Source organism: Phascolarctos cinereus, unplaced genomic scaffold, assembly GCF_003287225.1.
Source record: "Phascolarctos cinereus isolate Bilbo 61053 unplaced genomic scaffold, phaCin_HiC Scaffold_3;HRSCAF=262, whole genome shotgun sequence".
Lineage (NCBI taxonomy): Eukaryota > Metazoa > Chordata > Mammalia > Diprotodontia > Phascolarctidae > Phascolarctos > Phascolarctos cinereus.
In genome coordinates this window covers 114,664,365-114,688,421 of record NW_027555736.1, presented here as the reverse complement: position 1 = coordinate 114,688,421, position 24,057 = coordinate 114,664,365, and the positions used below count along the sequence as shown (strand labels likewise).

The 24,057-nt window shown below is 39.2% G+C and overlaps 2 protein-coding genes across 4 annotated transcripts in view; one reads left to right on the top strand and one right to left on the bottom strand.

The window, feature by feature from the left end:
* Window positions 1-840, top strand: part of IL16 (interleukin 16) — a 164,242-nt gene extending 163,402 nt beyond the window's left edge. Inside the window, exon 20 of the mRNA XM_078151619.1 lies at window positions 305-840. Coding sequence (XP_078007745.1) covers window positions 305-510 — 206 coding nt within the window. The 3' untranslated portion in view covers window positions 511-840. The remainder of the gene's footprint in view (window positions 1-304) is intronic.
* Window positions 132-21,876, bottom strand: STARD5 (StAR related lipid transfer domain containing 5). Of its 3 annotated transcripts, XR_002320586.2 has the most exons (7): window positions 21,431-21,876; window positions 20,533-20,582; window positions 19,964-20,096; window positions 13,494-13,611; window positions 10,744-10,837; window positions 4,764-5,152; window positions 132-2,317 (listed from the first exon to the last, which is right to left on the bottom strand). XR_002320586.2 is itself a non-coding variant. In XM_020965988.2 (6 exons), the coding sequence occupies exons 1-6, from the start codon at window positions 21,527-21,529 to the stop codon at window positions 5,005-5,007; spliced, it is 642 nt and encodes a 213-aa protein (XP_020821647.1). In that variant the 5' UTR covers window positions 21,530-21,876; the 3' UTR covers window positions 2,353-5,004. The 3 variants fall into 3 exon arrangements, 2 of the variants coding, with proteins under 2 accessions (XP_020821647.1, XP_020821657.1); XM_020965988.2 differs by lacking the exon at window positions 132-2,317 and having other exon boundaries at window positions 2,353-5,152; XM_020965998.2 differs by lacking the exons at window positions 132-2,317; window positions 20,533-20,582 and having other exon boundaries at window positions 2,353-5,152; window positions 21,431-21,518.
* Window positions 21,877-24,057: the final 2,181 nt, after the last annotated feature.

Here is a 24,057-nt window from a genome sequence, read left to right as displayed (position 1 = left end):
CTGGGGACACAAAGAAAGGCAGAAGAGTCTGCTCTCAAGGAGCTCTCAGCCCAATAGAGCATTTTCCCATCTGGCAAAAACACTAGGAAATGTGTTCGTCCGATTTCTAAATAATCCTGAGAATCTCCAAGTTGTCTTAGCACGCATTTAGTTTAATGGGAAAATTTCTAGTAGGTCTGCTGTCTGGTTTCTTTAGACATTCCCTGGCATCTTTGAGGCATGTATTTATTTTCTCGGTTGCTTTTCTCTCCGAGTAAAATACCAGAATAACCTCTCCCCATCAACTCTTCTTCCCTACTCTCAGGGGTAGCTTCAGAACAAGGTGATGCAGTCCAGCTGGGAGATGAAATACTGCAGCTCAACAACACCACAATGCAGGGACTTACTCGTTTTGAAGCCTGGAATGTTATCAAGTCTTTACCTGATGGGCCCATCACGGCTGTCATCAGGAGAAAAGGCCTCCATCCCTCCCTGGCCAAATCTTCTGAACAGTCCCAGGGCAAGGACTGACAGTTGCAGCCCAGAAGCAACCAACATCTCCCTCCCTCAAATTGTTCTCTCTCAGGACCTCATCTCCCACTGTGCAGATGTTGGGAAAGTCCAGATGCTTCACTCTGGCGATTGCTGGATATCATCAACTTTCTGGGACATCATCCGATAGCAAGTTGTCCAGAAAATGAAGATCCATGACTGCCTCCAGAATCTCAATGTTCTGCAACAGCTGATCATACAAACTGTGTAGACTTTGTAAAAAGAATATACATAGAGATCAAATAGAGATCATATTGGTGATACAATGATATAATAAAGATAGGTGAATTTAATTCACCTCAAAAGCCATTTTCTGATTAAAATTGTTTTAATTGGGCCAGGGAGAGCAATGGGAAACTTGCGGCTGGGAAGTGGGGGTTGTGTAACTTTGGAAGACAGAATTGGTACCAATGGGTAGGGGATTTCCTAAGCACTTCAGGGGTTTTTATGTGATGAAAATATGTGAAAAGAGGAAAAGGGGATTGCTGGATGGCAGGCTTTTGTATAGAGATGGACCTGACCCATATGATTTAAGAATTCATGTATCTGAAAGGAATCATGAAGAAGGGGGTAAGACACACATATGTATGGGTACATATCTATATATCTACATGTGTGTTTTGTGTATATATATATATATATATATATGCATGTATATGTGCTAAAAATATATTGTATTTCTCTAGTACCTTTATTCAGTGATCTCATAGTACTTTATGTCAGTTCCTATATCATTAACTTTGTCTGCTCTGGAGGGCTAGGTTTCTATCCCAATCTTGACAACTGACTTGGGTAGTTAGGCGGCAGTGACAGGGTGCTAAGCTCAGAGTTAAGAAGGTCCGAGTTCAAATCCTGACTTAAGACACTTACTACCTGTGTGATCCTAGGCAAGTCACTTAACCTCTGCCTGTCTCAGTTTCCTCATCTCTACAAGAGGGTTAATAATAGACTGTAACCCCCAGGATTATTGTGAGGATCAAATAAGATAAGTGCTTTGCAATTCTTAAAATGCTAAATAAATGCTAACAACAACAACCTACTACTATTATGCTGATGATAGGGAGAAGGAGGTGTGATGTGGTTATAGAAGACACCCACTAGGCAGATCCAATATTAGCCAAGTGACCTCTGAAAAGTTGATCTTTCTAAGCTCTAGTTTCTCTGTGAATAAACCCTTACAGTATGTGTCTCCCATGATTGTTATGGGTACTAAATGTGGTAAGCCAGCATCCTGAAAGAACTTGTAGATAGAATTGCCGAGCTGATGTTTGAATGATCATGGAGATAGGAGAAGTACTTTGGAACAAGAGAAAGGCAAATGTCACAATAGGAAGAGAATGAAACAGAGATAATATGCCAGTGAACTTGACTTCAATCCCCAACAGAATTCTTGACCATATTTTTAAAGGGTCACAAGGATCCAGCACAGATCTTTACCAAGAACTGGTTGTGCCACTTTCTTTCCTTTTTTGACAAGGTTATTACGTTTGGTTTACTACAAACAGGGGTACTAAACAATTTCTGAGCTTGCCACATAGTAGCCTATTAATGAGTTTGCTAAACTGATAGGCAAGGAGCTCATTTCCATTCCTCTCCAACATTCAATCCCGTTTCTTATGCTTTCCTTGTCGATACAATGAAGAAATGTCAGTTAAGTGATCTAACAGTTAGAAGGATTCCAAGGAGGGAACTCAAGTGCAAAGATTCGTGATTTGATGTCAGCCTGTAGAGAAGTCTCCAGCGGAGTGCCCAGGGATTTGTGCTTCAGTGATCTCTCCATGGTTGACTACAGTGCCAATGAAAAAAAAAAACAATACCGAATCACAATGAACAAAAGCAGAATTTTAATGATACAAACATCAACTTCCACAGTTACCCATACTCTTTGCCCTGGAAATGCTTAGATTAAGCAACTACCACTGTCAAGTGAAGATGTGGGGAAAGGCGGATAATCATTCAGCTCTCAGCTCATTAAAACAAAAGTGAAAGACTTGAGCTCTATTACAGACACACATTGAGTCAGACTAAGTTTCTTCAGTCCACGTTCTTTCTCCAGCCTGTTCCCCTCAGCAAAGCTAATAATACTCATGATCTATGTTAGACTCATAATACTCATAATCTTGATTAGACCAACCATTTAGGAATCACACCAGTTACTTAAAACCTTCCCCACCCTCTATACCTACTCTTCTAGATGATAGGCACATCATGATTTGGAATATTGCTTTGTTACTAACCCAAAGAGGCAGCGTAGCATAATTTACAGAGAGCTAATATTAAAGCCAGCAAGATCTGGGTTCAAGTTCTGACTGTGATATATACTGACTGTGTAATCCTGGACAATTCATTTAACCTCTCAGTGCTCTAGGCAACTCTCTTAAGACTAGAAATTGCCAAGAAGTAGTGGTTTTTTGTTGGTAAAAGATATTTTCTCAACTGGAAGTTCCCCATATCAATGAAATCACAAGTCCAGCACTTGTTCCTTTTTAAGCTAAATTTTATATCACAGACTCTTGGTTGAAAGGTTCCTCAGAGGTCATACCTAGTCCACTCCAAACCTGAACAAGAATTCTCCCTCCAACATACCCCAAATAGGTATCCAGTTTGTGCTTGAAGCCTTCTAGTGAAAGGAGCACAGCACTGCCCAGGGCCCCCTGTTCCATGTTTGGGCAGCTCTAATTGTTAAGAAGTTTCACCTTTTTGCAACTTCTACCCTTTGGGACAATTACTTCTGGTGCATGCTGAATGAATCTAAACCCTCCTCCATGTGCGCACACTGAAATACATGAAGGTGGCTACCATATTCCATCACCCTTAAATCTTTCTTCTTCATTTTAAGTATTATCTTCATATGAAATGACTATTTAGTCATGGTCTCATAGTCTAGGTAACAGGATTTAATTTTAAGGATCAGGTATTTGTATGAATAAGATAACACTTTGTAATTGATTTTCAAGTACAGCTGAGACCATATTTTAACAGGATACGCTATTCTGTTATACAGAATATATCTTATAAATATGGCCTAGATCACACAACTCTTCAGTGGTTGCACAATTAGGCTAAGGGTTAGACTCAAATGATGGATAATAATATATCAGGATTAAACATAAGTAATTTTCTACAGAAGTTGTCAATGGAAAAAAAAGTAGATTAATAAAGTTTGTAGATGACAAAAAACATGAGATATGGGACATGACTGTTTCCTCAGAAGATCAGAACAAAATTTCAGAGTTGCTGAAAGGCAAAATTCAGCACAAAGTAAAAATAAAACAAAACAAAAAACTTCTTCACAATCAGAGCTGCTCAGAAATAGAATGGGCTTCTTCTGAAGGTAATGAGTTCCCTGCCCCAAAGCTGGTTCAAGAAGAGAATAATTGACCAGTAGTTGCCAAGAAGATTCATGCTCCAGGGAGTGTTGTACTAGACATTTGAGGTCTCTTCGAGCTTAAGATCTTATAATAATGTTGGCAAACTTGTCACTGGACAAAAAAAAAAGACAATAAAATACCCATACTATCTGATATGCAGAGAACCTCACAGTTGTAAAGTACTTTATAAATATATTCTCATTGAATCTTTAAATTAAAACAGGTATTATTATTATTATTATTCCTATTTTTGCAAATGAGAAAATGACTCAGAGAGGTAGAGAAGCTGTGGCCTCAGAGATGACTAGATTCAATGCTCTTTCAAGGATATCATGGGGGTCTCTTAAGGTTCAATAAGGACAGATATAAGGTAATTACACATGGGAGGAAGAACCAACCACTAAAAAACACAAGGAGGAAAGAGCTAGCAATATAAGCACTGCACACAAAAATCTAAGCATCTGTTTCTAACAGTAGAATCCCAGTAAAACTGAAATTCAAGTAGATTTTATCCTTGGTTCCCTCTTGATGTCCCTATATACCAAAGTAGGGTCTGTCTTACTGCCTTATATTCCCAAATAACTTTTCTCTTCTATCTTTGGAAAAATTTCTATTTCCTCGGTACATATGAAAATAATCTGATTAAGGCAATTATCACTGAGCTGTGAAATTCTGCTAGACTTAATCCTTAGGATCATTCAAAGTTGGAAGATATCTTAAACATCTGGAAACGAATGCCCAGAGGAGTTAAATGATGTAAAATATCACACAGATAGTAAGTGGTAAAAACAGGGTTTGAACCCATGTCCTCTAATTCAAAATCCAAAACTTTCCATAAGACTATGCAGGAATCATCCATACCTAAATTCCAATAAAGCCAAAGATAAGATATCTCATTAATTCAATGACTTTACAAAATCTGGTTCCTTTTCTTTTTTTGGTGAAAGCTATCGTGCAGGTAGAGGAGGAAAGGAAATATGTCAATGGCTGGCATCAGGGAAAGCAGAATCCCTGTGGGTGTCTGTCTTCTTCCTCCTGTTTTATCTCAGCAACTCCAGTTCGTGAATGGGTTCAATAGGATGTTTTTCCGTGGAGAATAGTGTCATTCTTGAAGTTTGTTCACTGCTTTTTGGAGATTATTGTAAAGTTCAGCCATACTGTGAGGGAAAAAGGAGTTCACCACTTTCTGGGGAAGGTAGCCACTGAGGTCAGTCTGAAAGAAACTGACAACATGGGTCTTGTTCGGTTCCCTGTGAAATCAACAAACAAATTATGTCATTATTCTATAGATAGATATACACGCAAGAGCAATATAGGGTGTGGCACAGAATTATAGAAGCTTACTTTGGAAGTGAGCTGAAGAGGTCATCTAATCCAAACGTATAACATCTTGGACGTATTGTTATACAACTTCTTAAATACTTTACTATCTCACAAGATGCCCCATTATATTTTTGGCTGGCTCAAATTCTTAGAAAGTCCCACCGAATTGCAGGTTGAAATTTTTATTTTTACTCACTGATCCTTGTTCTAGTGTCTGGTGCTACATAGAATAAAACTAATCCCTCTACCCTATGAAAACAATTTAAAGAAATATTAAGAAAAATCTGTTATGTCTACTTCCTTGCTTTCTCCAATTCCTTATAACTCTCTTTTCTTCTCCTGCCTAATTCTCCAAAGCCAATTTGGCTGTTTATAGATCAACAGTAATCATAGATCAAACTAGATTCTTCAGCTTCAGGAAATGGACTGAAGATTAGATATTTCAGAAACCAAAGATATTGAAAGCATTAATTACTTATGTAATTTCTCCTATGAAAATTTACATTAAAGTTTGAAAAAGCAAACAACATATTCCCTATGTGAAATTGTAAGTTTTGTTCGTGAGGTCCAAATAGGCAGATAGGAAATAGTTCAGTGGAATAATTCTAATGCATAATGCAGACATGGCTGGTCTTGTCTTCTTCAACAAAATTATTTATTGGAGATATATTTATTGATCCTACACCTATAACTAATACCAGAGGTCACTGTGTAAGCATGTTGTAGTTGGAAAATTCGAATGACACCCTCCCAGTTGTCCCCTTCACTACCTTGTTCTTCACCTTTTGAACTCCTACTCTCTTAGATGGTAAAGTAGTTGTGGTCTCACACCAATCCACAGGGCAAAAGGGGACTTCTGCTTGTTGACCAAGTATAGGGCTTTGATTTGATTTGTGAGTAGCAAAGATTATCTACCCACTCACAGAACCTAGGGAACTTGAGGAGATAAAAGGTGTAATAGGGCTCATATAGAAACTAAGTGAGCAAATGTGTGAGCAGACTGGAGTAAGGTCCTATAGCCCTGTATTCTCAGCTATAAACACCTTGCCTGGCCCCCAGAGGTGACATACATGTCTCTTTGGAATGTATTGCATGCTCTCCTTTGCCTCTTGTATGCTTTACCTTGAAGGCCCAACCCGGGGACCTCCAACTTTAGCATGCCTTTCTTAATCTCCCTCATAGTGCTCTCTCCCTCCTTAAATTATCTCATACTTATTTTTCTGTTTTAATGTGGTATCCAAGCAAAATGAAGGCTCCTTGAGGAAAGGGGTTGTTTTCAGTTTATGTCTATGCATGCCTAATTTTTTAGCACATTTGACAAATGTTTGCTGAATTTAATTGAAGAGAAAGACAGCATAAATATTCAACATATTTCAGAGGTTTATAAGTCTAAATAAGTCAAATAAAAAACCATTAAAGACTAAGTATGTTAAATAAAAAAGACACAACTGTGTATACTGAATACATACTGACTTCTCTAAGACTATCCCATCAAAAACACAATTGAGTAGAAACATCTTAGTTACCCCATTGAGCATCATATTGAATATTTCATTCCACCTCAAAATGATGTCTTTCCAGTATGGAAATCATAAAATATTAGAGTTGTCAATAGCTTTTGAGAACATCTTCAGTTGTTGAAGAGACAGAGGAGATTTGAGAGATTAAGTGATTTGACCAAGCTCACATAGCAGATGACAAATAAGAACAGGAGGGAGGAAGAGCTGTTGGACTTTCAATGTGATGCATGCTTTCTCCCCAGCTAGATCATAAGCCCCCTGAGGGCAGGGATCATGTATCATTAGGCCCTGGCTAAGGGCTCTACACATTGTGTGATAAATGTGTGAAGACGACAGGGATGGACACCTCAAATAGTTTTTCACTCTTGCGTATAAACTGTAAGCAGATGCCCAGATATCCTGCTTGTTTACATTTTGAGTGAATGTGGAATATATGGAGCAAGATGGTGTTTTGTTAAACTTCTTCAAGGTGGCTAGCAAAATATAAAAAAATACTTCACTTACAAAGAAGTCATAATAAAAAATATATTTCATTACATGAGTCCTGGTTGTGTCAAAGGATTCCCTAAGTGGGGTTTTGGTGAATAGAACAAGTTCATAGCTCTCCTATGGATCCCAGAGAAGGGTTCCTGCATTTTGTAGATTGTAGTTCATGTTTCAGGTTGTTTCAGGATGGGTGGAGGGAAGGAGAAAGAAGTCAAAATCACATTCCTACTAAAGGTTCATCTGGCCTTTCTAGGACTCAATTTCTCCTTTGGCAAAATGGGAATTATCCTTGTAGTGGTTCTTGAAGCTAGAAAACCTGGCTCGAATCCTGACTTCACTCCTGTGAGAGTCTGGAGAAATAATTCCATTTTACTTTCCTTCTCTAAAAAAAAAAAGGTTGACCATTACTTATAATTTTTACAGGGCTTTGGGAAGCTTCTTTGTAAACCTTAATAAACTATAGAAGCAAAATATCCTTACTGGAGAAAGATACATAAAAATATTCTAAGGTCTTTAAAGAAAGATAACATGAACAAAATAAGTCAAACATATTCATTGAATGCCTATGTCCAAGAAAAATTTTGTCTTCCTCCCATTACTCCCCAAACTCTCTTGCTCCTAAGAATAAAAGCTGTGAAAGGCATGAAACCCCAGCCAACACACCTTGTATGTCAAAATAGAAGAAAGCATGAACTGAGTTTGAAACTGGTAGCCCTGAGCCCAAGTCCATGACCTTGAGAAGTTCTTGTAACCAGGAAAACAAAGAAACAAACAAAAATTTCCCTATTGTTTAGCTGTTTTCCAGTCATGTCTGACTCTTTGTGACCCCATTGAGTTTAAGCTACTGGAGTGATTTGACATTTCCTTCTCCAGCTCACAGCTGAGGAAACTAAAGCAAACAGGGTTAAGTGACTTGCCCAGGGTCACACAGTTAGTAAATGTCTGAGGCTGGATTTGAACTCAAGAAGATGAGTTTTTCTGACTCCAGGCCTGGCATTCTCTCTTCTATGCCACCTAGCTACCCATGCATTTTAGGCATCAGAGCTATAACAGACCTCAGAGGTCACTGAGTGCAAACACTTTCCCCCTTTATTTCATAGCTAAGGACACAGAGATGAAGCAGCCTGCAGAGAGATCTCATGTCTTGGTAGTGGCAGAGCTAGGATTAGAACCCAGCTCCCCTCCCTTCTCATCTAGGGCTCTTTCTACCGCACCATGTGCTGTGGCAGCTATGATATCTTTAAAGTTTATAACTGTCCAGCTGTATATTTTTAAAACTACTTTTAAAAGGTCCTTCCAAAAAGACAGTTGTGCTGAATGTATTGTTGGTTCCTTAGATACAGATACAACACAACATTGTAGGGTGGAAATGACAATAGATTGAATATCAGAAGATATGGATTTGAAACCAGGCCTTTTTTTTTTAAATACTTCTGAGGGTCTCAGTCTTCTTATCTTAAAATGGAATGGTTGACTAGATGACCTCTAAGGTCCTTCCAAATTGAAACCCTAGGGGTGGCTAGGTTGCACAGTGGATAGAGAAGTGGCCCTGGAATCAGGAGGATCTGGGTTCAAATCCACCCTCAGATACTTGACACTCGATAGCTATGTGAGCCTAGGCAAGTCACCTGACTCTGATTGCCATACCAAACAAACCAAATTGAAATCCTATAACCAAAAAAAACCTCACCCAAACTGGAGAAGTAGCTGACACATTTAAAAATGGAGTATAGACACTTTAGGAGAGAAAGGCCCTTGGCTCTGGAATCACAGGGTCTGGGCTCACACTTCAGTTCTGTCGCTTTCTAGTCAGGTGACCTCGGGCAAGCCAATCTCAGATTTCTCATATGTAAAATGAAGAGGTCACTTTTAACATCTCTTTCAGTTCTAAATCTATGTTCCTATAAATCCTTCCCTTCTTCTCTTCCTCTAGTGAGCAAGCACTGCAGAGTTTAGTCAGCAAATACCTGTGGGTGTTACCTGGCACAGCCTTCTGGGCAGGGCCTGGCTTGAGCAGTAACGTAATTAGAATAGAAAGTGCTAGTGAGAACTGGGTGAACCACCCTGACTCACCTTCTCTTGTGACTCGGTTCTGGAGCTAGTCCATTTCCCTTCAGTTGTGGGTCTAGTCTAATTTCTGTCTCGTGAGAAAACTTTACTCAATTGTGAGAATTGTCAGAAAACTTTACTGCATTGTTTGAACCTGGCCCTTCATGGCTGGGAGGCTGGACCACCTCTCCCTGCTGCTTTAGAGAAGCTTGACTAAGGACCTAGGTTGTGCTGACCAGAAACCCAGTAACATCTGAAGATTGATGCAAGGAGTTTTCTCACAATTATACACCTCAAGTAACCCATGTATCTTATCTGAAAACTGGCCTCCTACTGGTCAATCAGCTATCATTTCCATGTTCCTTTGAATACAGTCACTTGGGGGGAGTGGTACATGTCTTTTTTCTGATTTTAGGGAATTGTACCAGTTTGTTCTTTCTCTCCCAAATTGGAAAGTCCCTAATCTTTCCTCCAATAAGAAATCAGATTACCTAATTTTGTAGCTGGTTACTTATTTTCTTTTAGTTAATTAGTCTTGAGTAACTGTTTTTAATACATACAAAATCTGTCCTGTGCCAAAGCTGAAGAAGGCCACCAGCCTTGACTTATTATGCAATTGACATGCACTGATTAATAAACTGATATGCTCAGAAACTCAAACCTTCATTCCCTCAGTCACTTCATCTTTTACTCACTAAAACAGGCAACCTGAAATTAACTGATAAAGGTTTAGTTAAGGAAAAGTGACCTACTTTAGGTATGGAGAGGACTCATTCTTAGTGCTAGCTTCACCACTGACTGGACATATTCTTTAATTTCTTTTTGCCTCAATTCCTTAAAAATTATAGGTGGCAGAAATACACAATTATCAATTTGCTTTCAATTTACAAATGATTTCTTATACCATTGAAATCACAGGCCCCATCCAAAATGACCAACTTTATAGGACTGCTGCAAAAAAAAGCATCTCATAAAACATAAAGCACTATATCAGTGGGAATTGTTTGTTCATATGTTTTGGGTAATATAACCCAAATTTCCAAAACAGGTCCTGACTTCATATTTTTAAAAAATCTCTCCATTTTACCCATTTTAACATATAACTACCATTTTACCCTGCGTGTGGGCATGTGTGCATATTCTCATTACATTCCCTCCTCCCCAACACACACACACATATACATATATATACATATACTTGTGTGTGTGTGTGTGTGTGTGTGTGTGTGTGTGTGTGTGTGTCTGAAAAATTGGTGGAGTGGGGCAGCTAGGTGGCACAGTGGATAGAGCACCGGCCCTGAAGTCAGGAGGACCTGAGTTCAAATCCGGTCTCAGACCAAACACTTGACACTTACTAGCTGTGTGACCCTGGGCAAGTCACTTAACCCCAATTGCCTAAAAAGCAAAAAAAAAAAAATTGGTGGAATCAGTTTATGCATAAAAGACAACAGATTTTTTCTTACCCTGGAACAGGCTCACAAAAGCAACCACAGGGATGATTAAACCCTCTCACGTAACCTGATTGTGGAGGACAAGATGGATAGTCCAGGTAGGTAGCTAGAAAACAAAGACCAGAGGAGCAGTCACTGACCTGGATTTGGCATGCAGGACATTCAGAAGACTTACTGTACGTCACAGGGAAGGGGGTCAAGGGAAGTAGGGACATAGCGGGCTGCCTAAGACCAATCTGTATCAATGTGAACAGTAGGCCATGGATAGGGAATTTCAGGACACAGTTATGAGAAGAAAAAAGAATGAGAATGCCAAGGAATTGTATCTGTTATCAGATTAAATTCCTATAATGTCTCCAGAAGCATCGATTCTGAGAGTTGGAAGAACTCTTAGAGATATCTGCATAGAGGAGACCGTAGAATAAAAGGGTCCTTGAAGATCCCCCAGTCCAACTCCCCCATCTTACAGCTGAGGAAACTTGGGCCCAGGGCTGGGAAGTGACTTGTTCAAAGTCACATGGGTAGTAAGGGGACAGAGCTGGGGTTTCTGACTCTGTTCTCTAGCTATCAGCCTCCATGGTAAGAGTTCTGAAATACCTTTATTAGATAACAATCTCCTATCATTCCATCTCTCTTTATACTTTATTCCTCTTAAACTTATTCTTTGTCTTCACCATGACCTTTAATCCCTCAACCCCTTAGCTCTTTCCTAGTCCATCACCCCCCAGTACTCTTGTTACACCTTCCTCCCTTCCCAATCTTGTTGTCCTAGTGATTGATTTAGCTCTACACCGGAAGTTCCCAAACTTATACGGCTTGCCACCCCCTTAAAAAACAAAATTACTCAGCGCCCCGCTGGAAATCTACTTTCCTTCGAACTTTCCCCTGGAAGGTCCTCCATGACAGGAACAAACACTCTTGCATCTCCCAGTTTAATGATTCCTTCCATACTAATAATCAAAAGTTCCAACAAAGTGATTTCCATCGTTATAATCATACTAGTGTAGGAGATTCTTGTAGCAAAGTCTTTAAAGTAGCATTTTATGCTATTGAATCAAATGCTCATTTACTTGTTTTTTAAACAAAACAGTTGGTTTTTGTTGCTGTTTTTCTTTTACAAACATACACCATGAGCACTACAATACAAGATGACCAAATATCCCATGAAATGATACTCTTTTATCTCTGGATACTTGATAAAAGCAACTCATGTTAGAGATGAGAAAAACCTCAGAGCTCACTTAGTCCAATGCACTTCTGAATAAGAACCCCTGTCTGCAACGTATCCACTGAGTGTCTGTCTAGTCTTCACTTCAAGACACCCTGTGAGACGGAATCCTCCCCTCTGGTTGGTGGAAAAGGATTTTTCTGAAGGTTGGGATTTCCAAAGACAGGCTTCCATTTAGCTACAATTTCTTCTTGTTTTCTGGATCATTGGATCATAGACTTAAAGCTGGAAAAGACCTCAGAGATCATTTAGACCTACACCCTCATTATAAAGGTGAGGAAACTGAAACTTATGGAGGTTAAGTAACTTAACCAAGATCACACAGGTAGTAAGCATCAAAGGTCAGATTTCAACCCATGGACTCTGATTATAGAACTCATGCTCTTTCTGCTTTTATATCATCTATAGTGAGAATCTTAATATTTATATGATTCAGTTCCCCCACTATTATGTCCCCTGAGGCATTGCACGAAGACTTGGAAAACAAACAGCTAATTTAATGTTTAGAGATGGTCTTAAAATCCTACTTCTTAGCACTTCCCCACCCACCTTCTATTCTTTCACTTTGCCACCTTCACCTTAGAAGTGAAAGGGGATAAATGAAGACTAAGCATCATTTTATATCTTTATTTGTTCCATGGATTTTGGTGGTTACAAGTCCAAATAAGGTTCTCGTACTCTCTAGCATCAAGCACCGACTTCCGACTATGGTGTTCAACATGTCTATGGTGTTATGGCTACGATGGTCATAGGATGGGAGTGGAAATAGGAGCAGGGGATACAGACTCTAGACAACGTGGAAGCAAAATGGCAAAAGGCCGAAGATATCATCAGTAAGGAAGTTCAATAAGAAAAACAGGAGATAAGAGGCGTTGCGTCCTTGCAGGGTTTACGCTACATCATTTTATGCTACTCATTGTTAGCTACTTTTGTCTTAGTCTCTAGTAAATTCCAGGATCAGAATTATACAAAATGGTTTTTGGCTTCATGAAAAATATCAGTTCTAGCAGGTTTCTAAACTTAAAGAACTGATTAAACAGACCATGGAGTAAAAATAAAAGTAAACTCCCAAATCAGAAATTCTGTGCTCTAATTCTTTCACAGCAGTCCTCCCTCCTCTTACCCCCACTTAAGAGAAGGAGTCCCTAGAAAAGGATCTAAGCCAAAATATGGACTAGGAAGGCTACAGAGAACTTATTCTCTTTGGTAACTTAAAAGAACAATAACGAATATTTTCTGTTTAGGGAGAGATGGGATGGGATGTAATGAAATAGAAGTGAAGAAAACAGAAGGTTGGAAACAGTTGGTGCAGAGGAGATAGGAGGTCTTCCCTGCCCCTTCCACAAGGAAGGCTGTGCAGTGGTGAGGGCCCAGGCAATATAAGCTAATATTTTACAAGTGGCCCACTTTCTTCAAGAATCATTGCATTTGATAGTCAACACACACACACACACACACACACACACACACACACACACACACCCCACACACACATGTTGAAATGAAAAAAAAAAGACACAGGGTCATAGCTCACCATTAGAAGTTATAGTCCCATCATCATACTTCTTAATTAGTACCAGGTCTACAAAATCTCTAGGAGAAATGAGTTTCATGGCAGCTGATGGTGTGATTGTTCTGGTTATGAGGAGATCCTGCCAAATTTAAGGGAAAAAAAATTACCTGTATAATATCTTTTCAATAAGAAAAGCCCCTGGACACTTAAAAGAACCCAAGAACATAGTCAACCCAAAGGGCTGTAAAAAAATGTGCAAAGTCTTTGACCCAGCAATGGCACTTTTAGGGCTGTATCCCAAAGAGATCATACAAATGGGAAAAGAACCCACATGCAAAAAAATATTTATAGCAGCTCTTTCTGTGGTGACAAAGAATTGAAAATTGAAGGGATGCCCATCAGTTGGGGAATGGCTGAACAAGTTGTTGTATATGAATGTAATGGAATACTATTGTGCTTTTTGCTATAAGAAATGATGAGCAAGCAGACTTCAGAAAAACCCGCAAAGACTTGTATGGACTGATGCTCAGTGAAGTGAGCAGACCCAGGAGAACTTTGTACACAATAACAGTCATGTTGTTCGATGACTAACTTTGATAGACTTAGCTCTTCTTAGCAATGCAAGGATCTAAGACATCTCCAAAAGTCTCATGAGGGAAAATGCTATCCACATTCAGAGAAAGAACTATGAAGTTTGAATGCAGACCAAAGCATACTATTTGCTCTTTTTTTTCTGTTTTGTTTTGTGTCTTCTTTCTTGTGGTTCCTCCTATTCATTCTAATTCTTCTTTACAACATAACTAATGTGAAAATACGTTCAACAGGAATGCACATGTAGAGATTGCACACCATCTTGGGGAGAAAGGCTGGGAGGGAGGGGGTGAAAATTTACAACTCAAAAGTCTATGTAATTGAATATTGAAAACTAAAAATAAATTAATAAAAAAAAGAAAAAAGAAAAACATAGTCACGCCCCAACATAGGGTCATAGCACTAGAACTGAAAGAAATCTTAAGAGGTCTTCTAGAAAAGAAATGTCAAACCATGCAGCCCATGGGCCAAATGTAACCCACAACACCGCTGAGTGCAGCTTAACCCAGATGAAAATGTAATTGGGAAATATTTAAGAAAATAAATTGAAAATACAATAAAACACAGGTTAAAAACTACATTTTAAAATTAAATCAACAGGTGGTCTGCAGGGATCTTTTATGTATGGTTTAGTAGCCCCTATTTCTATTTGTATTTGATTCGACTGATCTAGACCAACTCCTTCATTTTATGGATGAAAAAACCGAGGCCCAGAGAAGTTGAATTTAAGTGACTAGCCTAAAGTCCCATTGCTACTAAGCAGCAGAGATAGGATTCTAACTCAAGTCCTGGGACTCCCACTTCATTGTTCTTTCCACTTTATCATGAAAAAGAATAATATGAAGTTGGTGTTGTGCTTTAGGAAATAATAGCAATGTAACAAAAAAATGAATAAGACATTAAAACAAAAAGGGACTACAAAGGAAGAAAAAACAGGGTGTAGCACAAATGTTCACTGATGAGAATGACCCAAAGAACCCTCTCCTAAGGAATCAGAAGAAGCAGTGGCTGCTGAGAACCTCATGCCTCCTTATAAGTGACTGAGGCTCTACAGTCTCTGGAGAAAAGATTGTTAAACATTGGTGGGTATCTTTTTTTCCTCTGAGTTTTTTTTTTGTTTTCTTCTATCTAAAAAAAACCCAAACTTTTATTCCTGGGGGAGGGGGCAAGAAGAGGAAGAAAGGGAGTAAATAATAATTAAGGTAAAGCTAGGAAGGCGAAAAAAGTGAAACAAAATAGAGGAGAAAATGAGGGGAGCCTGCAAAGGGCAGTAAACTTTCATATCTACAGAGAAAATATGCTTTGTAAGCATCATACATTGGGAACCACAGCTCACTTTAGCTTCATACTTCACAAATCATTGGGAATCACAGAAAATCAGAACCTTAGAAATCACCTAGTCCATTTTTCATGGAATAAGAATCTCCTGTACAACATGCCTGGCAAGTGTTTTTTTTTTTCTTATGGGTAACCGAATTTAAAATCTGTTTAGTAGAGCTGAAAATGTTAAGAAATAATATTTTTCCCTAAACTCCTTTCCAGACTCCAGGAAGACCCCACTGGGCTGAATACAAAAAAGCCTTTCTAAGAGAAACAGATAAAAGCTGATAAGCAGATTTAATTGTTGAGATAAGATCCCCACTCTCTCCAACCTAGAAACCATTGAAACTAGGACTCATCCAAAGCAAAGTACTTTCAATAGAGGAGGAAACACCCACTTGCTTAGCCTCCTATTCAGTTAAGATTCTCCATAGAGATTTCTGGCAGGTCCCTCTAGATTCTTCAGGGGGAGTGATCCAAGAGAAATCTAACTCAGACTATCTTTTCCTTATTCAAGATTCCTAAAAATGTTACCTGACAAATTCTGGGACAGATTCTTGTCTCAGGGCACGGGGGACTATGCCATTTTGTACATCTATCTTTCCAAGCTATAAATGGCTTGGATGTGGATTGATCAAGGTTAAATTAAATAAAATTGATTCTGGAAGACTGGTGCCTAAATACAGAACACAGTATTAATATTTTTTTCTTTGACACTTAATTTTAGTCAAAATCATTGGTCATCAGACAAGGATGAGAAAGGTATAAGTATCATTATATTGATTTTTACAGATGAAAAAACTAAGGATCAGAAAGGTCAAGTGAGGTACCCTTGGTTTTAGCCCAATAAGTGGTCTATCATCTTTCTATCACATTATGCTGTATCTCTTTACAATTTGAAGCTTCCATTTCCCATTGGTTTCTGATCAGCCTAGCTCTTCTGTTATGCAAGTTGGGGTGACATCATTTTTAAAAGGACAATTTTTAAAAGAATCAAATCCTTAATTCTATTTCAGTAAAATCTACCATACCTTGACGGCTATGAACTTGATGTCAGGAAGACCTGAGTTTAAATATAGTCTCAGACATATACTAGCTCTGTGACCCTGGGCAAGTCATTTAACCTCTGCCTGCCTCAGTGCCTCATTTTTAAAATGAGGATACTACTGGTACCTACCTCCCAGGATTGTGGTGGGGACAAAATGAAATAATATTTGTAAAGCATTCTGCAAACTTTAAAGCGCTATAAATGCTTGCTATTATTATTATTATTTACCTATTTGCCATCCAAGATTTCCTTGGGCTTTGAAATAAATGACTTTGACACCCTCTATAGTTATGGTGAAGCTTTTTGCTTAAATTATACACTGCTTGCAAAATTTAGACTATAAAAAGCACTGGGCTGGCACTCAGGAGAAATAGAGTCTAGTCTTAGCTCTTTCATAAAATGACTCTGAGACCTTAGACAAGTCACCTTTTTTGATCTTACTTTTCTTATCTATAAAAGGAGGAGGCGAGACTAAACAGTCATAGAACTTCTGACTTGGATTGATGGGGATGTTGGCATAGGGGTGTAGTAACTCAGTCAAGTAGATGGGGCACAAGACTTGGAGTCAGGAAGACCTGAGCTCTAATCTTGGCTACACTACTCACTAGCTGTGTGACCCTTGGCAGGTGACGTCTCTCTGGGCCTCAGTTTCCCCATTTGTAAAATGAAGACATTGCATTCAAAGGCTTCTAAGGTTCCTTCTAGCTTTATAACTATGATCCTATGACTTTTGAGGTCATTGAGTCACATGAGCACAGAATCATAGACTGAGCATTAGAAGAGATCTTAGAGGTCATCGAGTCCAACCCCTTTATTTTATAAATGAAGAAACTGAGTAAGACAGAGAAGAATAAAAAGAAGGTCACAGAGGTAGTTTGTAGCACAGCCAGGGTCCAAATTAAATTCTTTTACTCCAAATCTGATGCTCTCTCATTTTACCAGTGAGAAACCAGAAAAAGGAGTGACTCTCCCTTTTGTCACAAAACTAGAACTCAAATCCAGGGTTCCTGAATCCTCGGGCAGTCTTGATTTCCAAAGTCCCTTGCTATTCTAAAATTCTGTGATTTTATCATAAAAAGCTTAATGCCCATAGAATTAATCATTATAGAATGCAGCAACAATGGTTTCATACAAGATTCTTAGGATCATAGGATCTTCACAAAATGTTTTAATTTTCTGATTAAAAGTCAATTCTCCCCTACCCATTTGTCAATAAGGATGTAATAACATCTGAAAAGAGGATACATAAAATCAAGTCAAACTTATTCACTCTACTGAGGTGGCCTAGAAGATCGAATGAAGGACCAGGAGGGCAGGAAGATCAATTCAATTCCTATCTCAGACACTTGTTAGCTCTCTCTATGATCCTGAGCAAGTCATTTGTTTCAGTTTCCTCATCTGTAAAATGGGAATAATAAGAACACTTACCACAGAGGATTGTTATGGGGATCAAATAAGTTAATCCGTAAAGCACTTTGCAAACCATAATTATATAATTTCTTCTTTTTGAGTTCAAATCTGGCCTCAGACAATCACTAATTTTGTGATCCCGGGCAAGTCACTTAATTCTGTTTGCCTCAGTTCTTCATCTATAAAAATGAGCCAGAGAAGGAAATGGCAAACCACTCCAGTATCTTTACCAAGAAAATTGCAAATGGGATCATGAAGACATGAATGAAATGATTAAACAACAAAAAAGTGTTATGAGTCAGGATGCATCTCTTATCTCTAATGTGCCTTAGGGATATTATCTATAAAGCATTATCATCTATAAATCTACCAAATGACTGGAATTCTGAGACCCAGCATCAGGGTGTTCTTATTTTTTAAGTTTGATACATTACAAACATTTCCAGAAATGACTCCCTGTCCATGAGGAGTCTCTTGAAACAAAATAAAAACAATTAAACAAAACTAACAATACCTGATCTGAAACTGAATGCAATATTCCACATTCATAGCAACCCCCTAACCTCTCAATTTTAAATGTTTATTATTAAGATAAATCTCTGTTCTCTCTTTTCCATCTCCCCAACCCCACTAAAGAGAAAGGAAAGAAAAAATAATCCTTAAAATATATATGTACGGTCAAGCAAAAACAATTCTGTTATTCTGCACACTAAATCTGTCACTTCTTTGTCAGAAGGTAGACAGTACATATCAGTCCTCTGGACTTTTAAACATTTGTGATGGAAAAATTTCAGCTGAAAAAAATTTTTTGAAATACAAACATGGGAATCAAGAGAAAAATAAAAGGCTAAATAAAAGGACTAAGGAAACATACAGAACTACCTACATTAGTAGACACAGGATCCAATTGAGGGGGTGGGGACAAAGCCAGCCACCACATAGCTCCAGGTAAAGTTATTATTCTTCTAGGGAATAGCAGACTAATTGCTTAGTTACCTAAGACTGACTGCACCTGAATCTTCCTAGGGCTGGGGGTGAAGGGGGGAGAGGGAGAGCTGAAGGCATTACCAAAATACAGTACCAAGTCTGAGTGAAGCATTAGTGTTCCCACTATGATTCCCTCACTCCTTTTTCATCATGATGATGCTTTTTACCTAGGAAGACCCAGAAGCTTGGGCAAACCAAACAATATCAAATGTAAGAGCTGGAAAGGACTTCAGATATTATCTAACTTAACCCACTTATTTCACACATGAGAAAAGAGAATTGAGCTAGATTAGGAGTCCTTAGCTGGGGTCTGTAGATAGATTTCAGGAGGTTGGTGAACTTAATAGGGAAAAAAATCACAATTTTTATGTACCTCTAAATGATATTTAGCATTTCTTCCAATTATTTAAAAACAGCATTCTGTAAAAGAGTCTTTACTGCCAAAGGTGTCCAAGAAGCAAACAAAAAAAAGTTTAAGAACTGTTGAGCTAGATGATCTTTGGGGCACCTTCCAAGTCTAAATACTAGGAATAATACTTAATGATTTCATGAGCTCATGCAGTAGTTTGTCATGTTTTTAAAAGCATTATAGGGACACAATTCTTGTGCTCAAGGAGTGATCAATGATAGAATGTTAGAACTGGAAGGAAACTTTGGGGAATCAACCAATTCAATTTTATAAATAATAAAACTGAGACCTAGAGAAGTAAATGACTTGAGCAGAATCACACAGATTATAAATGGCAGAAACAAGACTCAAATTCAATGTATTTCTCACTACTTGGTGCTTCCTTCTAAGTGACATCACTATAATATGATACAGCCAATATCTAAAGAAGTAATAATTATTTTAAATTATTATGTGGTCTGGACCTATGATTTCATTCCTGTGAGGAAATCCTGGTGTGAAAATTCCCTTCACCAATGCAGATCAGCAATTTGTCTGTAACTTAAGACTCTTGGAAAGATGCCTGGAGAACTAAGAGTTTTAGTGACTTGTCCAAGGTAACAGACACTGTATGTCAGAGACAGGACTTGAACCCAGGTGTTCCTGACTCCAAAGCTGGCCCTCTATCACTGTGCCACAGTGATTATCATTAATTAGTATTATATTACAACATTTGAAGTAGCTTACATCTTTGATCAATTCAAGGACTTGAAGGTCTTTCACATTCTCATCCCATTTTGCCCGTAATCCATTATCTGCTGGTAGTAAGAATTTCCACACCTCTTCAGGGGTGCCATATATTATTCCTTCTCCTTTGTACCTGTGTGGTGGAGGGAGGAAGAAAATTGACACTGAGATATTATAGCTCATCTTTGGAGAAACTGGTATTTTTTAAAAATAAATATAGAGTGAATAGAAAAGACATTGTCACTATCTTTTCACTCTAAGCACTGTTAATTAATAAGTACTTCTTAATAATGCACTTAATAAATGCTTCTTGAATTAATGAATCATTGAGTAATAAATCCAAGAGAGGAAACCAAAGCTTATCAGCCTAACTCCTGTTATGCTTGTTTATGCTTATATAATATATCTGTGTCTCCACGTTCCAATTCAATCTGATAAAAAATGATTTGTTTCAAAATAAGAGATTATATTTCCCAGAAAAAATAATCCTGATGGATTGACCTCAAGGGGACCTTGTACTATATATACATTCAGCATCTTCTATGATTTAAAGAAACACATTGACTTACAGGTTCCCAGGAAACTCCGTAGAAGGCCTCCAAGAAATTGTAACTCCTTTCTGTTAATAAAATTATTAGGGATGAGAAAAACACTTGAGAAGGACTTCTCAATCTGACTTAAAATGTCGCTGGAATTTTTCAAATCCCACCAAACTCTCAGTTGCTTTACAAAAATAATTTTAAAAAAATCTTTACACAATTTAGAGCCTCTATTAAAATTCAGACTTTCAAGGAAGTGAAATAGTTTACTTTAACACCCAAGCAGAGCCCATGTATTTTCAGGGGAAAATGGTCATAATCTACCTAGTTTTATATCTCCCTCGTCTAGCTCATAGTAGGTGATTCATTAACATTTGTTGAGTTGAAATTTCTGTTTATGGTTTCTGAAAATAAAATCCTCTTTTACCTGGGAGTTCTGAATTTTCAGCTTGATTCATCTAGAACAGTTTCGAGTTCTGAGCTTCCAGTAGGGGACAGGGGATATCAGAACTCTGGGAAATTGTCAGGAATGAAAGGACTCAAAGAGGCAGTGACTGCGCGACTGAGTAAGGTGGGGGGTGCGGTGTGCTGATGAGGCTTGTCGGGGTACGGAGGCATCGTGGAGTAGATTGGCAGAAAGTCTGGGCAGAGTAAGGGAAGATCCTTTGTTCTGGGTGGAGGAAGGGCAGCCTAGAAGTAGTACTAAGCCTGGGAGATGAGGACATAGGCCCGGAAAACAGGCTGGGGAAGGAACAGGGAGTTGGTGAGAAAGGGCGCAGAGCACAATGTCCCTCAAGGAGACGTGGACTTAGAGAGAGGATACACTATGTCAGCCTGATGCAGGCAAGTGAAAAAGAGAAGAGCCCAAGTTCTCTGTGGGGCCGCCCCTAGTCCGACTGTTTGGTCCCCCCGGGGCCCCATCACTCACGCCGCTCCGACACGTCTTCCATCCACTCTCATCCCTTCGGTAGTGCAGCATTTTCTCAGCCACTACGCCGGACACCTCAGCTGCCCGAGCTGGGTCCATGGTGAAAAGTGAACTGAGCCTAGAGCTACCGCTGCAGGTACACCCGGGGCTGACAGTCCTCACCGTGTGGGGAGGAGTCAGGGCCCAGACTCCGCCCCCACCTCACGGATTGGTCCGAAAATCCCCATTCTTGGGGACCGTCCCTCCTATTTCCCGGTTGGCAGTTCCAGGCAAGGCCTCACGTGGTCTGTCCCCTTAGTTCTGGTTTTCTTTCATTGCTTCCTGCACTCTGGTTTTTGTGGAATCCAGTTCCGCCTGGCTTTGGAAAGGAGGCGCCCGGGGCTACCCTGCTTGGTAAAGGTCGGGAGACGCCCCTGGCGAGATAGGCGGAGCGAATCCCACCCAGCAGCTGGGATGTGGAGAAGAGCTGAGTTGAGCTAAACTGGCGCTAATGCTGGGCGGGACTAGGATTAGCATTTCTTCTCCACCCTCTACCTTTTCCTGTCAGGAAGAGAGGAAAAGACCTGGCCTTCCCACCATAATGCTCTCCCCTGAACTGTGCAAACACACCTCCTTAGAATGAATATGTCGTCATATCACCCCAACCTACAAGAAGTCCCAGGCAAAGACGCCTCCCTCTTCTCTAAAAGATAACTTGCTTTCTTGACCTCGCTCCTTCTGAACTCTTAATGACTCCTATAACCTTGGGCAATTCGCTGATTGAATTAGATCAGCGTTTCTTAACCTGGGACCTATGCGTTCATGGGCTCCCCTGGTAAAATTTCAGGGGGTCGATGAACTTAAGTGGAGAAAAAATTGTGTCTTATTTTCCATAACTAATAGCTGAATTTTAATATCTTTCAGTTATTTAAAAACTGTGCAGGGAAGGATTCCCTAGACTTTGCTAGGTTGTCCTCCTAGCTGAAAATTCTCTTAACTCCTTTAATTCCCTACCTCTAGTACATGAGCTGGGAAGCTGTGGCCTCGAGGTCACATATAGACCTCTAGGTATTCAAGTGTGGCCCTTTGAGTCCAAGTTTTACAGAACAAATGCTTTTATTAAGGGGATTTTTTTCTGTGAAGTTTGGATTCAGTCAAAGGGCCGAACTTGAGGACCTAGAAGGCCACATATGACCTTGAGGCAGAAAGATCCCCACCCCTGCTCTAGCATGTTTAGTCTTCAGAGTTTCTTCCTTGTGGACACTTACCTCACGTCAAGAACTCCACAGCTGAGAAGAGAGTGTTTATGAGTTTCTGTGGCAAACCAAACAACTACTACCTCATTTGAGGCTGTTCCTCTTACTATAACACACATACCTTGACACCTGGTGATACTAACTGAACCTTTCCAAAAAGAACCTGGCTGAATGCCTTTTCCCTGTTAGCACAATCTTTGACACCCCAGAGTCACCTCTGCACCAAGATAAGGCATCCTAAGGAGACTTGAGCACAGGATAATCTCTCAATATGGGGGGAAAGGGTCAAAATCCTCCCTTTGCTCCACTCCAGCCCTTGGCTACCCAATTTTTCTCCTTCCTTTCATTTTGAGGCTTCCCAAATCAACAGCTTCCTTTTCTTCACCACCTACTTCCTACCTCTAGATTTCTGTTACTAGTCCCTCTCTGTTGCCAGTGAAGCTCTTGGCAAATTCAGGAGTATTTTTTCAAACCTCATGACTCTCAAACTCTCTGCAGCATTTGGCAGCCTATATCACCTTTTCCTAATTAAAACTCTTCCCACTTAGTTTCTCTGACATCATATTCTGGCTTCTCTGTCGCCCATAAATTATTTAACAAATTCTCCATTTTTTTAAAGGCTTCTTGGTTCTCATTTCCTAAATATGAATGTTCCTCCAATAATACTCTTCTCTTGTTTATACTGATAGTTTTTTTTTTGTGAGGCAATTGGGGTTAAGTCACTTGTCCAGGGTCACACAGCTAGTACGTGTCAAATGTCTGAGGTCGGATTTGAACTGAGGTCTTCCTGACTCCAAGGCAGGAGCTCTACCCACTGCGCCACCTAGCTGCCTCTATACTGATACTTTCTTGTTTAATACTGATATGCTTCCCTTGTTTCTACACCTCTCCCTCAGAATTAATATTCAGTTATCATCACCTCTGTATTTCAAATATATGAATTAACCAATAAATTAGCAAACACTTATTAAGCTCCTACTATGTACTAGTGCTAGGTCTTATGGGTACAAAACAATGAATGAAACAATTCCTCATCCCAGCTCTAGGTCCATATTTTACAATCTACTTTATATTTCCATGTGAATATCATACTGCTATTTTGGTTTGCTGTTCCATTTTCAGTGATACCAACATCATTTTGAGTCAAAAATCTACTGTAATTTTGACTACTCTTTTTTCCTATTTTCTTCATGATTCTCATCTAATAATTAATCAATCTCTATGAATTCATCCCTCAAAATAGCTTTAATATCTATCAGCACCACACTTAAGAATTATGATACCTGGGGGACAGATTCCCTGGAGCTAGGGCTGGGTGGTGGTGGTAGTGGTACGGATAGTAGTGGTGGTAATATCTAATGCATAGCAACACCTTTGAATGGTTGATTCTGA

Bases quoted from the DNA above. Each gene is read 5' to 3' on its own strand.
- STARD5 (XM_020965988.2), bottom strand. From the start codon at position 21,529: ATGGACCCAGCTCGGGCAGCTGAGGTGTCCGGCGTAGTGGCTGAGAAA. The intron at 20,097-20,532 runs GTAAGTCAATGT...TCCACCACACAG, and splicing joins ACGGAGTTTCCTGGGAACCT to GTACAAAGGAGAAGGAATAA. The intron at 10,838-13,493 runs GTGAGCTATGAC...TTTGTTTTCTAG, and splicing joins TGGGACTATAACTTCTAATG to CTACCTACCTGGACTATCCA.